Source organism: Alternaria ventricosa, assembly GCF_023758065.1.
Source record: "Alternaria ventricosa strain BMP 2768 chromosome Unknown scaffold_2, whole genome shotgun sequence".
Taxonomy (NCBI): Eukaryota; Fungi; Ascomycota; class Dothideomycetes; order Pleosporales; family Pleosporaceae; genus Alternaria; species Alternaria ventricosa.
Genome location: NW_026055682.1, coordinates 1510973 through 1527602, shown reverse-complemented (window position 1 = coordinate 1527602; position 16630 = coordinate 1510973). Strand labels below are relative to the sequence as shown.

At 52.7% G+C, this 16630-nt stretch overlaps 3 protein-coding genes across 3 annotated transcripts; 1 reads left to right on the top strand and 2 right to left on the bottom strand.

The window, feature by feature from the left end:
* Positions 1–1535: 1535 nt before the first annotated feature.
* J4E93_001494 (uncharacterized protein) lies at positions 1536–2212 on the top strand (the record flags this gene model as incomplete). The annotated part of the gene is made up of 2 exons (XM_049339445.1): positions 1536–1827; positions 1878–2212. 2 exons carry the CDS (start codon positions 1536–1538, stop codon positions 2210–2212), a joined length of 627 nt encoding a protein of 208 aa, XP_049203402.1.
* A 2723-nt stretch (positions 2213–4935) lies between these two features.
* On the bottom strand, positions 4936–6401 carry J4E93_001493 (uncharacterized protein; the record flags this gene model as incomplete). Its single annotated transcript, XM_049339444.1, has 4 exons — positions 4936–5573; positions 5627–5800; positions 5861–6185; positions 6246–6401. 4 exons carry the CDS (start codon positions 6399–6401, stop codon positions 4936–4938), a joined length of 1293 nt encoding a protein of 430 aa, XP_049203401.1.
* Positions 6402–7395: 994 nt separating this feature from the next.
* J4E93_001492 (uncharacterized protein) lies at positions 7396–10548 on the bottom strand (the record flags this gene model as incomplete). Its single annotated transcript, XM_049339443.1, has 6 exons — positions 7396–7880; positions 7935–8742; positions 8795–9387; positions 9437–9603; positions 9649–10300; positions 10350–10548. 6 exons carry the CDS (start codon positions 10546–10548, stop codon positions 7396–7398), a joined length of 2904 nt encoding a protein of 967 aa, XP_049203400.1.
* Positions 10549–16630: the final 6082 nt, after the last annotated feature.

Here is a 16630-nt window from a genome sequence, read left to right as displayed (position 1 = left end):
CTGGACTGATGTGTCTACCACGACTCCAAGCTTGGCTCCCTAACCTGTTTCGGCAAGCGTAGTGCGCTGTTCACTGCTGAGGTTCCACACGGATATCAGTCTGGACTTAGATGTTCCAACTACGTAATATTGTCTCTACCTGATGCCCGCGCCATCTGGAGTACCAACACAAACTTTCATCAACCTCAGCCGTCGGGAGCGGATCGAACCCGCCAAGCGAACTCTTTACGGCTGGGGTACCCGAGCGGTCGCTCGTCTTTCCAGCTCGGCGAATACAGGTCTTGTCGCATCATGTCGCGAGTCCGTATCTGCGGAGACGACTTCTCAGTCCCCGGTCAGACTTCAGAAACCTCTCGGGGCAACGTTGGCTCCTGCTGACATCTTGTGGGGTCGCCGCGGGCTGCGGTTGAGAAACGGCCCCATGCCCTAGGCGCGGCCTGGTTGTCATTTCGATTAAAGACGCCACCAAAAGGGGATGATTTTGCGATTGCAACTCAGCTCCGCCGCCTTATGTGGGCCTGAAATTTACTGATGGTCATTTGATCGAGTGTCTCAAGAGATGGAAGACAATGAGCTTATGTTTCGTCATGTCTTGTAGCAGGTGTGGTAAAGGCCATCATAGCATCGCGTGTACTTACCGTCATACACACCGTTCCTCCCGCGATGGGAAAATGCTGTGCTGAGGCTCTGGCGCTCAGATCGATCCCTGCCACGGGGTACGGGTCGGGCTCTAGGCTCGTCAATCCTTCGCTTACTTCCCTTCAGCTGCTAACGCGAAGTATGAACAAGCTTCTGACATGCCACCAAAATACATCACACATAGCAAGCCACCATAGGGCAGAGGGTCTACCATACCCCATTCGATCACGCGCTGTGTTCGATTGGTGGGTGTTGTATGCGGTGTCTTCCTGCGGTGTCACCGATCAGGTAACGCCTCGTTCAGGCGTTCCATGTGCGTGCTTGGAGACATGGAGATACATGTTTGTCGGAGTCCGTGTGCTGTTCATCGCTGAAGTAGCTGCTCTTTGCCCCGTTCTTTGCGATCTCCACTGTCTTCTTTCTAATGTCGGCTGCGTTTACTCTTGCTTGATCTCATCTTTGCTTTTGCGCCGTTGAGTTTGCAATAATACACTTCCCTTTGACAAACATATCCAAGGACTTCATTCATATTCAGCATGTCTAACTCGTCTTTCTACGACTTTCATTGCCCGAGCGGAGGCAAATGGTAAGGCCAATCCCAGAAGATCGGAGCGGCACAGATACTGACGAGCTATAGGTATGCCTGTTCTACTGGAAGCAAATTTGTCGGATGCTGCGCAGCTGATCCTTGTGTCAACGGCTGCCAGCAAGGAAACATCCGTGCCGGTGGCTACAACATCTCACATTACGGCGAATGGCCAGGCGCTTCTTGTGCACAAGGCAGCAATTTCTTTACATGCAACGCAGGAGACTCTTTCTGGGGATGCTGCAAGACAAATCCATGCGCAGCGACCCCACCGGGTACATGCGCCTCGGGAGACCTAACACCCGCCTTCATGGGTCAGCCAGGTGAATTCAGCTTCTATGCTTCAGATGTCCCGAGCCCAACCCCAAGCGAAACATCAACTGGAAGCCCCTCGAAGAGTAACACTGGCGCCATTGCCGGTGGAGTTGTTGGAGGCGTCGCCGCTCTTGCCATCATTGGGCTGATCGCCTTCTTCATCCTCCGTAAAAGACGCAACAAGAAGTCTACCGAAGGCGAAATGGGCGCAGCAGCCATGGTCCCAATGATGAACAACGAGAAGCATGACCACAACGGGCACTCATCACATTTCGACGGCCAATCGCGTACGTTCTCCTCGTTGATCCATCTTATAGTATGCTGACATTCCCGATAGCACCTCCTACATATACCTCTCCTGTTCAAGACCCTTACCAACAGAATTACCCAACAAAGGGCCAGCAATCATACGTCCAATACGCCAGCCATGCGAGCGAACCCCAAGAGCTCCCGGCAGAGGTCTCTACGTCCAACCGATACTCCGAACTTCCCGCCGGTGCATCGGATGGTGTGGACACTCGGCGATTCTCTGAGCTTCCTGCCGAGGCACGGTCTGGTACTTCTGAGCTGGAGTCACCGCAGATTTCACCTATGCCGGTGCAAGGCGAGTTCTCCAGCGACAGGACGAAGCGCGCCAGCCGAGCTCAAGGGCTGGGCGTAATGACCGAGTGACCATCTTCGTCGAGGATTTAGTCGCGCGAAGATATCCTCATCAGAGGGAAGATGATGTGCATTCGCTTTATGTTGTTGTAATTGGGAGGTCCCGTTGTAATCTGTACTCGCGTATCATACCCATTCTTGCCCACGAAATGTATATATACCATCTAACAATAACGATGTTGAAAACGCAGTGAACCGAGGTTGGTGTGTATTGAGATTGCGCATCTCCTTTCTTCACACAAGGCTGCTTCGGGGCTTACTCTTACCTAATCCGACGTGCAGCTCCCCCGTGCCACATTTAGAACACCAAGACCGCCTTCTTCTGCGTCCCGAGGTCTCTTGTAACCAGGCGTTCAGCAACTGTTTGAGCATTTTCCTTCATTTTACTACCCCGCGATTATCACGAAACGTGATAGTGTGTCCTGTGCAAATGTGCAACCCACAAGCTTCCTCCCGGGGCCTAAACCTTGAATTCCTCCATGCATCTCCTCCATGCGCGCATGCGACCACGCGGCAACCACGCGGCAGCCACCGACTTAACCTGACGACCCCTCACGCCACCTCACACCTTCCAATATGAATACCAGCCCCAACATCTGCCCATCTCGAATTCTGCGAGCGTTCCTTCTCCCCATCCGTCAGCATGGCGCGCCGTCGCAGCGGCCGAGTATCTGGCACAGCAGGCAGTACCAAAGTACATACGTATGAACAACGTCAGATTTCTTACTCACAGATAACACCCGAGCAATACCGGCCCCTATTACATGACTGCATATGCACGTATTCTGGGTATCTTCGCCCTGAATACTACAGAAAAAGATGTGGCGGGTGAGAAGTTCGGCTAAGAGTAGCATCTTACTAGAATCATGGCTGAGCCGCAGGGCGGCGTTTGGGTCGAAGTATGTGCTCTTGGGGTCCGGATCAGGTTGGAACGCAATTTCCTGGTGGTCTTTACTATCGACTGTTAGATTCGTGGTTTGAAGTTCACTGATCTTGTTGTTTGTTGGCTGTATTCGCTTTTCAGATCTACTAGACAGACCTCAGCCTCGTCGTCCCAAACTATGCCGGCTAGCCTTTTTGAGCGACAAGTCTTCTCGCCTTCCTGTCCTGCTGGAGGTACATGGTGGTCGTGCGGCTACGGAACGTAAGTTGAAAAGTTTACCTGTCATGCTTCCAGGAGCTAACACAGTTCCAGTTTCTTCGTTGGCTGCTGCGCAAGAGATCCATGCGACATCACTTGTGCACAAGGAAACTTGTACCCCGGTGCCTTTGATCCAACATCATATGGAGATTTCCCGGACGCTACGTGTGGGACTGGGAGCAAATTCTACACTTGCGCCGCTGGCAGTAAGTCAAGAAGCATCGTTAAGCTTTGGGTCTGTCGAAGATCCTTCAGCCAACTAGCGAACGAAATGCATTGTTTGAACGCCATGTTAACATGGTGTAGAAACGTTCTGGGGATGTTGTAAAACGAATGCATGCGCGCAGTCCGGTTGTCCAGATGGTGATCTTGAACCGGCAATCCTCAACCTCGAGGACTTGCTCAGCGCCTATCATGCGACTGGTGGTTTGAAAACAGACTCGAGCCCATCACCGACATTCATCTCCAGCATTTACGCTTCAGTCACAGTGGCGAACGTAGCCACGATGTCCGCTACATCAACATCGAGCACCACATCCCCATCAAATACTGCCCCCGCTGCAACCGAAGAGAAAATACCCGTCGCGGCTATAGCGGGAGGCGCAGCAGGAGGCACCTTCGCACTCGCCATAATTGCCGGATTCGTAATCTGGTTCCTATTTTCCAGGAGAAAGAAAGGCAAACCCCGTGACAACGGAGATGGAGCAGAGCAAAGTCTGGATATCCTCCCAATATGCGTCATGGCAGAGAATCGGCAGCCAGAGGTGACCGATTGTAAGTTCACCCGAATCAATCCCTTCAACAAACCTCAGTGAGCTATCTCACTAACCCATGAGAAATAGCACCACCGTCCTACACCCCACCCACTCCAGGCCCCGACAATACCATCTACAGCCCCTTATCCCCACTCGGCCACCACCCTCCTTCCTCCGTCTACTCCCAAGACACGAATTTCGCAGCATATGCACCCCGCGATCCAAACTATCCCGTTGAAACCCCCACTCACTACGACCACCAACACCGAACCTACCCGCATATCTGGCAACCGCCACCCCAAGAATTACCACTCACGACTATCTCAACATCCTTCCCCGCATCAGCGCTGACAAAAGTTCGTAATTCCATGTACGGAGATGTTCGGGGGCCATCTGAACTCCCAGGCGATGATCTAAGGAGCGAGTTGGATAGTGCAGGGCCGGAGTCGCCGGTGTTGGGAGAAATGTGGAAGGGTGGTAGTGGTGGACGTGAGACTCAACGGCAGGGTTGGATGGCGCCGAGGGATTGGGGGTTGCAAGATATGCACGCGAAGAGAGATGTTTCGGATCAAGAGTTGTCTGGGGAGAGGAAAAGGGAAGGGAAAGCGGGCGATGTGATACAAAGATTAGGTGTGTTGGATGCGATTGATGAAGAAGTAGACGGGAGAAATGGGCGGGCTGTTGAGATGAAAGAAGTCCGAGGGAGAAAAGAGGAGGGAGGATTCTTCGGAGGAATGTGATTTTCTTCTAATCAGGCACGACGATTGTTCTAACAACGACCTTTGACTGCTTCCGATCGTTCTATCAAGCCATGGCTTTATCTTGCTAAATCTCTCAGCTCAGAAAACAGTCCCATCACTCAGAATGACAATCGGACTACTCTTCGTCTGAGGCCTCTTCTCCTTCGCCACTTCCCTCCCCGCCTTCCACGTTCCTGCCTCAAGCAACTGCGCCATACTCAACTCAACCCCCTGCATCCTCTCCAGCACTAACTGATACAGTTTATCCACCAAAACGAGCGTCATAGCCCGCCACTCCACAATAGCATCATCGCCCGCCGCGAAAGATGGAAGTCCACTTCCATCAGACGTAGCTTTAAGACCGCGCTCCAAAGACGCAGGTTTCAGTGTCAAAACACCTAGATCGACGAAGAGACCACCGTTGCGGTATTCGGGGAGGGCGGTCATAGAGGACATGTTTTTCCAGGACAGTGATAAGATACGTGTAAATGGGACAGTGAGGGAGTAGGCGAGCCATTGGGTTAGTTTGTGGAAGGGCTGGATGAACGTGCTCTCGTCTGCATTGGCATCTTTAGATTGCGTCTTCAGTGTGGATAGGGACCATGCGTCGCCGAGGGCTTGTCCGTTTACCACGGTGCGGTCTCGCGGCCAGATGGGGATTAGTAGGTTTTGGAGGACGTCCCAGAAGGTTAGGATGTCGAGGGTTGAGGGATCGGAGGTGGTGGTTTCCATGTAGTCTGTGATGGGTAGTTAGTAGTTGATTTAGTGGTGGAGAGGGTGGTAGAAGTACCGACGACGTTTCCGGGACGGCCTTGGTCGCCGAAGATGTCGGGTTGGGAAAGGAGAGATTTTCCTAGACTGCGGAGGAGGTTGGCTCGGGAGTCGACGCCTAGCATGGGGTTGCTGGATGAGATTTGGAAGCCTTCTGCGAGGGCCTCTGTCTTGAGGTCCTGGAGTCCCTTTCCTATACGCAGCTCAGTCAGTCATCTCGTTCAACCACGCCAGCATGAACACCAATACTTACCGTCAACAATCGGCCCCCCATCCTTCTTCGCAGCAAAACCCAAGCTCTTAAACATATACAAACTCGCTACTGCAATGCCCTCACTCCTCTCATACTCCTTTCCCGCTCCTGGCTCCACATATCGCCAACGATCCCCAGCGCCAGCATCCAGCAATACCGAAACAAAGAAGAGATCGATCAGCCGACGCGTAATTTCGAGTTCGTCGCACCCATTCTTTTTCCACTCATCGAGGAGGTCGGCAATGCGGGGAACTCCGCCAACTTCAAAGTGCTGCCAGCGCCCGTGAGGTGGAATGGTGTGGAATTTGTCGGGGCCAAAGTCGCGCTTGTGGGTTTCAAGTCAGCACTTTCATACCATGATATTGAATGAAAAGGTAGAACAAACCTTGATGACAGAAGTCACATAATCCGCTGCTTCGCCCAGACGCTCCTCATGCACATCAAAGTGACTCAGCTTGCCTGCCTCGGCAGCCTCTCCTACAATCTTAGCACGCTCTCGCACCGCCGAGAGGGAAAGTAGATATTTGACTTTGTCGTCCATGTTTGTGTTGCTTAAGGATGAAGAGAAGTTTGTAGGTATGCCTTATGTCGAGGAGTAGGTGTTGTCAGGCAAGTGGGGTTTAGCGCGGCACTACACCGCTTGCACTGGCCCGAATTAGGTAGTTATGTGCTACGAGGACCACTTTTACGGAAGCAACTCGTGACCATGATAAGGGCGTCGGCGTTTGCCGATGGTCATCTTCTGTGAATAAAACGTGCTGACGACGATGGATCCGTTTCCTAGCAATGCGCACAAAGATGATTGCGTACAGCAAATGAGTTGAGAATTGAGAATATACATTTCATTATGGGTTTTCGTCATCAGTTCGCCGGGCGGCGCAGCCAAGCTTAGGATAATAGCCGCTGTGTCCATGTCTACGAATATCGGAGAGGAGTCAGCTATACACTCTCTTCTCCTGCCAACTCTTCAGCCAGTGTTCTTATGCGACAATGTCGTAGTTGCACCGTTCCATACCCTGCCCAATGTCCGACACCATCTCCTGCTCGTAACAACCACAAAGCTGCGTAAACAAATGCGTCCTTTTGGTCGCAAAAATGAAACAATAGAATCAGACCTCCCTAACTATAGAGGCCAGAAAGCCCAGCTAGCAGCGGCTGCTATGGGTATGCGTCAGCGCCCCACCGAGATGAACGTAGCCGACAAAGGAAGAGAGAAAATGTAGGGAGGAGCCTGGTATCCCAGATGCAAGCGCGCTGGAGCAAGATACGATCGAAGACTCGCCCAAAGTTACCCGAAGGTGAAATAAGTGAACCTCAAATAATTGGTACACCAACGCTTTCCGATGGCATGCCATGCGCAAGAGGTATCAAATCCAGGAATTGCCAGAGACGAAGGAAACCCAAAAGCAAGTGCCACAGAGACCCAGGACTGCTTTTGAAGTGGTATGTTGAGACTAAAGGAAATACCGTGGTATCGGATGCGGCGTTGGTCATTAATGTAAGGTCAATAGAGGCGTAGAAAGGTATTAGTGAAATCAATCGTCGCTGTTGAGTGATCGCCCAGGATCGCTCGTTTGTGGTGTGCGCAGCTGGGAGGAGCTACCAAAGCTGGACAACTGCTTCTCGGGCTCCTTATGGCTGTTGGGCTTTCGTTTGAAGAAGCTCATAATCTTCCCCGTCGTTGTCTTCCTGCCGGGGCTAGAGCATGTGGGCGAGGTAGTCGTCGAGTCGCTATTCGGAGGAGGCACCAGTGAGTCCGGCATTACCTCCCTCAGCGGAGCCCGCCCATCTGCGTCGCCGTTCCTAACATCCCGAGGGCGTCGCTTGGTGCTCACGTGTCGCCACCAGCTCGAATCGCGCGACACATCTGAACGTGTGGCGTTGCTGTCAGCACTCAGTTTGTTGCCGGTGTCCCATTGCTGCAGCTTTGAGCCATCAAAGTTTCCGTTTGCCGCCTGCGAGAGATCGACCTGAGAGTGGCTTTGTGATGACGGCTGTTGCGCGGGGTAAGGGTCGAGAACTTTTCCATGATTAGCTCATATGCCATGACGGGTCTGAAGTGATGTTTACTCACCTTGACTACGCCTGGCCTGGGAAGGAGCTGTGACTGGCCTAACACCAAGAGACTCCCTCTCCTTCTTTGGTGACGAAGACCTCGTCAAAGTGTCCTTGCGATCAGTCTTTGACCGATCATCAGAACCTGAAGCTTGCCCTTTCTGTTCGGACGAGTTTGGCGTTTGAGTCACCAGGATCGCAGTGAGGCTGGGGTCTCGACTTCCTCGTCTCGACGAAGTGGCATTCTCAGCAGAGCTCATGGCTCTTTGGCCAGGGACAGCGGTCGTTGAAGATCGCCTTGAGCTTTTGTCAATAATCGAAGAGGATCTTCGTGATTCAGCTGTCGCAGCTTGAATGGATCGGATGGAGCCTGTCGATCCTCGTCGAGCCGCTTCTTCGGGAGAGATAGTTTTGATGGCACTCAGAGGTATCTTCACAGCCGGCTTGCTAGGCCCTCCAGACAAGGGGCTCGGGCTCGGATCAACGGTGAAACCAGATGTCAGGTATCCAAGATTCATACTCTTGCTTTTCCTTTTCCTCTGTCGTTCTTCGTCGATCTTACTCTCCCAAACACCCTTATTGGTCAGGATCTCGTCGACAGCGAAGCGCATCGCCGGTAAGATGTCCGTGACAGCTTCGAAGAGCGGCCTTGCGAAGATGTTCATGAAACCAATTTGGGATTCGCCAAGTTTGATGACGTCTTCCCGAACAGGTGGGCCACCAAACAGGCACGATGGCATAGCCAGCTCCTCTTCCATGAGTCCTTGGTTGCTAAATTCGTCCGTTAGGATATTGGCCCACCTGGCAGCGGTGTCAAACTTGCGCGCCTAAAGTATGTCAGCTTGCAATGCGCCAGAAAGATAAGAACTCCAAACATACCACGTTGCAAATGTCTGCGCACTTGATGAGCAGTCCACATGTCAGGTCTTTTTGTTCTTCCTGTACTTTAGCACTCCATCCGTCGACCACTCCCTTGTCATGTGCAACCTTCTGCTGCAGGTTACCCAGATCGCTCATGTACTTGAAATGGAGACCCATGTCCGTCGCAAGTATATTGTTGATCATGAGTTTGCGCATCGCAGCATCATTGAATGCACTCGGCCAGTAACGGCGTAATATTTGGGAGTAAGCGGCGCAGTGGAACGATTCTAGGACGGATCGATCGTTGTACAGTTGCGCTAGCGGTGCGTTTAATGCGACTAGAAAAGCATTGTTGACTCCTGGATGGCCAACATCATGTCCAATGGCGGATATCAGAAGGGTAAGCGCGTCAAAGGGCTTGAGGAGCTCAGCGATTGGCGATTTCGGGGTGGACGTGTTGGACGAATCCGAAGGATAAGGAGGCAGGGTGCCAATTCGGACGAGGAAGTGGAAGAGAGCCTGGAGCACGTCGACAACGTGACGGAAGTTGTGGTACTTGACGAACTCGTTGTAGGCAGTACGGCTGGCCAAGAGAAAGACGATCATCTCGTCTACGAATTGGTCAGCAAGTAGCAGGTTTGTGGCTTAAGCCGCACTTGCCTTCGGTTATCGCCCATCTATCTAATTCGGGCATTTGCAGTGCATGCTTGAGCATGACGAAAGCGCCATAGAGAAGCTCGTCATCGGTGTAGTCGTGCGCGGAGAAGGCCCACGTGCCGATAGCAGCTTCAACGACGATTTGGCGATCTACGTCGAGATGAAAATCCCTACTTATGTCAGTGGCAGGTTGCCAAGTCACCGTTTGTACATACGTAGATTCAAGCGAGTCGCCTACTGTCTCCGGATTACAGATACCAGTCATGAGATTCGACACCATCGCCTCGCGCAGATATGCGTAAGGTTTTGTGTCGTCGACTCCGACCCAAGACAGCTTCCGATTGCGCTTAGTAGTCAGAAAGCTTGCCTCTTCTCGAGAGAACTCCTTTTGTAACCGATAGGCATGGACGGCTAAGCCAAGCATGCGGTCTCTGGACATTGGACTCGTCAGGACGTCGACAGCGCCAGCATCCAGGTATCGCGTCAACCGTACAGTGTCGCCGAGCGAGAAAGACACTTGCAGTCCCGGCGAGGGCAGCGGACCAGCTGAGGACGGCTCTTCGGTGCCCAGACCCGACAACATTACTACAGGTACAACGAGTTTGGAGAAATTCCGCGACGAGATCTCGGAGGATATGTGGGTGAGGAGGTGCATGGCATATATGTCGTCGGGTTCGCTCGTATCTAATCGTGTGAGGCGCGAGGATGTAGGCGAGGGCGTGCGCGGCTCGCGAGAAAGGCGCTTCATGCGCTGCTCTTCATCGTATGGGATGTCTATTATGACGAACGTAGGAATGCTGGATTTGGTGGACTCGACGAGCTGGGTGATCTTCTGTAGGCAGGCCCTGCCGGTGCTGCAGATGTGTACTGCGAAGCGGGTTAGCAAAGGTGTGGGCGCGGGAAGAGGACGGACTACCTTCGGAGGAAATGGACAGTATCGCCTCGACGTTGTCGTGCACTTCGCGCGGCGACGTCTTGCCGATAGCAAAGTAGCTCTGTCCTACATTGCCAGTCGTGGTTCTCGCGACGAGCGATTTGGACAGCGTCTCCTTCCGCACGTGCTCGTCGTTGGCCCGCCGGTCAATGTAGACAACATTGCACGCGCCATGTTCCATTGTCTCCGCCTATGTGCGGCGACCAGACAGCACTGGTCTCCAGCGCAGAGGGGAGGTTGTTGGGGAGGTGTCGCAAAATGGGGAGGACGGGTGGTCGCAGTGAGACGTCTGAACGGGTCGGAGAGCGTCACGGGAGGGTGCGAGGCGGAAGCGTGGTGGATGGGGTGCAGCCGAGGGCCAATTGGCGGTCGTGAGCGCAGTGGCAGTGGACACAGGAGAGCAGCGGACAGAGTCGAGCGTCCAGAAGCGTGGGGGAGCGCAGAGATGGGACGGCGGGAGTGCGCCGGTTGGTCTGAGATGCACTCTGAAACGACGACGTCGGTGGAAGCCCCAGGGAACCCGGCGAGGCGGCGAGCGGCAGCCAGTGCACACGACACTAAGGTGCAGTGTTTATTGTATACGAGGAAAGCGCAACGGGTGGATGCGACGAGGAAGGCGGGAAGCGACGTGGGAGGGAAGGCGCGACGGCGGGCGGGTGCTGGGCGCGGCTGCCTCTTGGTCTCTCTCACTCAGCGCGCGCGCAACGGGACGTGTCGAGACTCGAGCAGCGCAGCGGACGTCCTCAGGCGATGGCTCGCAGCGTGTTTGGGGAGCGTCTTGAGCGTCTTCAGGGCGTGGGTGAGGGTTGTAGATGCATGCAGGGGCTCTAGCGGTCCTCGGTGTGTCGCATGAGCGGCACTGCTATGGGCTGCACTCTGAGCAGCATCGGGCGCACACAGTCGAAGGTGATGAGAGCGTGGGCGAGACGGGCAGAAGTCGGCTATAGGAATCGAGTGTGGTGTGGTGGAGGAGAGCAGCGGGCCTTGTCTGGCTGATTGGATCTGGGATACTCGACAAAAAGAGGCAGGCGCACTGGTGGGCCCAGCCTAACATGTCGACGAACCGCCCGGCTCGAAGCCCCCAAGCCTTCTGGAAGCTTTCGCTCCGTCACAGCCAAATGCTATACGAGTGCTCCGCTGCGTCAACGTCAGCCCTGCACTGCGCTTGGCCTAGGGCGCGCTTTCATTTGCCTCCCAACGTGATGCTGGTGCCAACGTCGACGCGCCCGCCCACTAGCTATCGCTGCGTGAAGTGCGAACCCAGAGAGCCAAGCTCACTCTGAAACGCTTCCCCAGGGGCGGCCCAGTTCCCGCCGTGCGCTGCACTGATTACATACAGCACGCCCGCCCCAGCGCCCTCAACCTGCGACTCGCTGTGCGCTGGCATCGCACGCCCGTCTCCATTGCTGCAGCATGCATCGCGCGCCCTGTACGCACCCCCGCTGTTGCCACGCAGCGTCGTCATCTGCCCGAGCAACCCCATCACGGCCCCATGCAGAAATATTCTGGAAACTGCAAGTGGCGACTCAGTGTCACGCCCTGCTGCTACTTGCCGATGCCTCGGGCACGCTATCCACGTAAGCAGCCTGGTCCGTGACCACCTCGCAGCCTTACTCGCTCCATACACTGGATTCAGCAAGGAGCTGCCTTGACCCTGCCGAACAAACACACGATAAGGCCGTGAGGCTGCTGATCTAATTCTTGGTCAGCGGAATCCGGGGTCGTCTCCCACACGGCAGTGGCCTGCAAGTACATGACAAGTAGTGACAAGCTCTGCCTGCACGACTCAGTCCGATCCCGGCGCAACTCTGATAGGCAGCTAACCTCCACAAATAGGACGGTTCTTTACAATGTATAGCCTGCTGGCGTGCAGATGACTGCAAGCGGCACGTTCGTCTGTGTTGGTACATCGCACGACCCTGCAAATACACGGCACGCATAGTACTACAAAGACCGTTCGCAATTGAGATCCACCAACGGCCCTTTAAGCCACAGACTACGGTCGACTATGTTTGAGATTGGAGAACCAACCCATTCAGCTGACATGCCAACAGGCGCCGGTTGCGCGTTGGATATGTTGACGTCCAATCGAATAATTCTGAGTCAGTTACATGTACCAAACACATGGTTCACTATCTCTGCCATGGCGCCGTCTATCTCGTCTACATCTTACACTGCGCTCATACAGAGGTGTGAATTGCGATCGCCACAGGTGCATCGTGAAGCTCCCAGCTTCCTTCCCACAAAGGCTCACCAAATAGGAATCTACCTGGGCGTGGCTTCCATAGTGACTGCATGATGCCACGAGTATGTCCTTTTGCTCACTTATCACGTGGGTCAAAACCAAATGTCTAGATAGCAATTCTCTCAGTACCGAAAGACGTCTTCAAACCCATGCCAACAGTCGGGCTGATACTCGGAACTCACGATGCTAGTAACTGAAGGACTCTTTAATGGTGGGCTGCCGAATGTCAAGACACCAAGACATTCTCGACCCTGAACTACCGTCTATCTTCGCAAAGCAATGGGAATTCATTGCATTCGGAACGATTCTGGTCCCATTGTCACAGATAGGAAGGCGCAGCTATGTTGACCTCTCTGTTCGGGCCGCAGTTCGTCCGGCGTTCATGTGGGGAGCACTGGATTGCCGACATGTTCGGACTCCTGTGTGTCTTACCTCAGCGGACACGTTTGGATGCTGAAAGTACTGCAACGGCGGTCGGGTCAGAAATTGAATTCGACTTGCTTCATCCATGATAGATCGTATTTCTCATTCCCCACATTATATCGTAGCGGCACTGACAACATACTCGTAATCCTTCCTCAACGGCACGATAACGCCCTGGTAGAACCTCTCCCTAAAGTCATCATTATCGAGACTAAACACCGAGGCCTCGAAATTGCAATGTATACACCTCTGCGTCGCATCCGCATAGTTCGGCAGTTCCCGCGTACGCAACCCCTCCGCCAACCGAATTGCTATGAGATAGTCGGTGAATGCTGTACGGCTACCTGTTGCGTCGTCGAGATCCTCTTTGGTTACAAAGGTTTGCAGTGACTTACCGTACGAGATCTCTAGCAATGCGACGCCGAGAGCGAAGATGATGCTGTTCTTGATGATACGCATTCGTTGGCTGTGGGCCGGTGGTGCTGCCGCGGCGGGGAAGTCTCGGGATATGTATGGTTGATCGGATAGTACAGATTGACTGAGGATGCAAATGTCGTTTAGATCCCAAGTTTCTTCTAGCCACGGTGTATTGTGGAGATGGTAGACAGCGGAGGCGAGTGTAAGAGCTAGGGTACACTTTTCCTTGATCTGGAAGCTCTGACTTTGCTTCTCAAGTAGCTGTTGCAGGCTCACGCGTTTGTCAGTGGTGCTAGCGTTCGGTAGTCGCAGAGTGTGGATGTGGTGTCTAGCCAGCTTGCTACTCATGACTCCTATACAGTGTGGGCTTGGGCAGTGTTGCAGTGTTGCGCAGAGATCGACGATATTTGGTGCCTTTTGAAGGCATTTCCAGTGGTCGTGTACCTTTGTGTTTGAGTGGACAACAATGCTGGGAAGTAGTGAGGTGTTGACTGGGGTCGTCGGGTCAATCACATCGATAGCCTCGATTTCTACCGGAATCGGCTTCCAGGAAGTGACAAGACCAGCAAGCGGTGATGCAAAGGTGAATACAAGCTTGAAACTGGAAGGGCTGCCTGTTTCGTCGTCTCTCTGTATGTCAAGCCGCAAATTTGCTTGATGTGTACATTGACACGCACATTTCGATGACCACCTCGTGTTGAAAGCGTCGTAAAGCCTCTCTGCCTGTTGTCGAAACTTCAGAAGATATTCTGTGTTGGCTTTACGTCTTCTTTGAAGTCGTAGAGGTTCAAGCGCAATTGCTCCTGCAGTGAGGCTGGAGATGCGGCCGATGTCCTCTTCGATGGACGATAGCAGTTGCTTGTAGTGCTTCATCTTGAGGCCTCCTTTTATACGTATCCAAGGGTCGTTGAAGAATCTGTTCCGTGCTGCTGCATCAACATTTCCCGTTGGTGTAGTCCAAGGCGGCTGCGGCATCTTAGCAAGTGCTCCCATCTTTTCAGGATTTGCCCACCTGAAAGTTCTCGCATAGCTGCAACTTCCGCGCGAAGAGGTTGATTTTCTTGTTTAACTGCTTCACTGAAGACCTGAACGGTAGATAGTTGCTTCCTAATCGATTGCGCAGAGCATCGTTGAGGTCGGGATTCTCCCAAGATGAGCTGTCATGATCTTCGAGTAGCTGACATACTTGAGCATCTGAAAGTGCCAATGGACTCAGAAGCTCTTCGCATGAGTTCCTGTATATGCAAGCGTTGGTTACAAAAGAAGCATGAAGACACTCAAATGCTTCCTCGTACTTTTGCATACTTTTGATTGTTGAAAGCTGCAATGTGTTAGCCATGATCTGCTTACTTCTCGGGTCTGATTCCATACCCCTTCAGCATAGTGCTCCAGAGCCACTATCACCAACGGCAGCGATCCCAAAACTACCCCAGCTACTTCGAAACCTGACATAATAAGGAAGCTTGCGATGTCGCTGATTCGGTGAGGTGGCTGATTCGGCGAAAAGACGGCCAAGATAACGGTTGTTGTAGATAGGGCCCAAGTAACGCAACAGTCCCAGTAGAAAAGGGTGTGTTACATCAGCGAAGATAGCTGCGTAGAGACGGCTAGAATGAAGGTGCGGGCTCAGAGACCTCAGCATACTCAGCCTTGTGACTAGGCTCAAAGAGCTCTACCTAGGTAGCTGTCAGCTCGACCACGTGGTGTCATGCAACCTTGGAATTTCAGCCTTCCAAGGTTTCGTTGTCATCACCAACTTTACCTTTCTTTTCTATCAACAGCATGTCGCTATCCGATGATGCATGAGTCTATTGCCGAAGTTCACGCTAATTGTGTCTCCATTTTCCTTGCCCTTATCAGCGTACTAGACTCTTCTCGTCCCTAAAACGATAAAAATGGAGCGCAAGATGTCTTTGATAGGTACAGACTTTGGGCTGGAAATGTCGGCGCCATGCACAGCGGTCCTAGATATAAGTCGTCTTTAGACTATCGGCTGAGAGAAGCTTCCTTCTACAGAGACCAGGTATCCGGTTGTCATCACAATTGTACATGCGAAGACTTACAAAGCTTGTAGGTTCTGAGGTTGATGAAAGATCTAGACAGCTGTGTAAGACACATTGCCTCTTTCACTCCCATCATAGTCAACCCTTTCGCGCTATAGGAACGATGGCTAACCGAAGACTCACGCATTAGCTTGACAAAGGTATCACAATCGCATCGTTTAGACATCCAAGAGATTGCTGATGGAAGTGCTGTTCAGCATTGGAAGCCGCTCAGATCGAGGACACGGCGGCTCGTGATCGGATCACGGAGAAACCCGAGCCTTCAGATACGGATGAAGATGAATCCGACTCTGACTCTCCATGGGAAGTCTCTTCCGACTCCGAAGTGGAGTATCCAATCAAAGGGAAGCTGCCTCGAGAGAAGCCAGATCGACCAGTCCTCGGACTAGCGAAGCCGACGCTAGCAGACCCTATCAACTTCATCGTTGACTGTCTTTGGAGGCTACCCATTCGCAGTCCTGCTCCTTTGGATCGCATGAACAAAAAGCATATCGCTGATATAACTGCCTACTTACCATTTGACATCATGTATGTTAGAGATAAGTTCCCCCAACTCAACGAAACGGTTACTACTCGTTTAGCGAAAATGATATCGAGACGCAGGCAACTGATACAGTATCGCAAAAATCACAATGATGCCTTGCAAGGGAAAGAGGTGACAGTGATTGAAGCCTCTGAGCTTGCACATGGTCATCTACACAAACCCATTGAAGAAGATTTAGCTAGCGAGTTGGCACCCAGTTCGAAGGGCCCGAGTCAACGTACGGAACTTACAAAAGCGACAACGCTGAAGATCAACGCTCCAATGATATCAACCTCGCCAGGCGTTGGACTTTACGCACCTTCAGTGTCCGATTTTGCGTCATCCACAGCATCCGAGCAAACCGCAACTGCGGTGACAATCAGACTTCCGAATCGACCTAGGGCAAAAGCAGGTCGGTTTTTGGAGGAATTCATATGTCCATACTGCTCCATTGCTCAGGTCATTACTTCAGAGCGTAGATGGAAGTAAGTAATTTCAAGACCTATCGTTAATTGCTTGGCTCACATATGTGCACAAGAAAGCATGTCTTGTCCGACCTCCAGCCATACATCTGCACCTACCCAGACTGCCA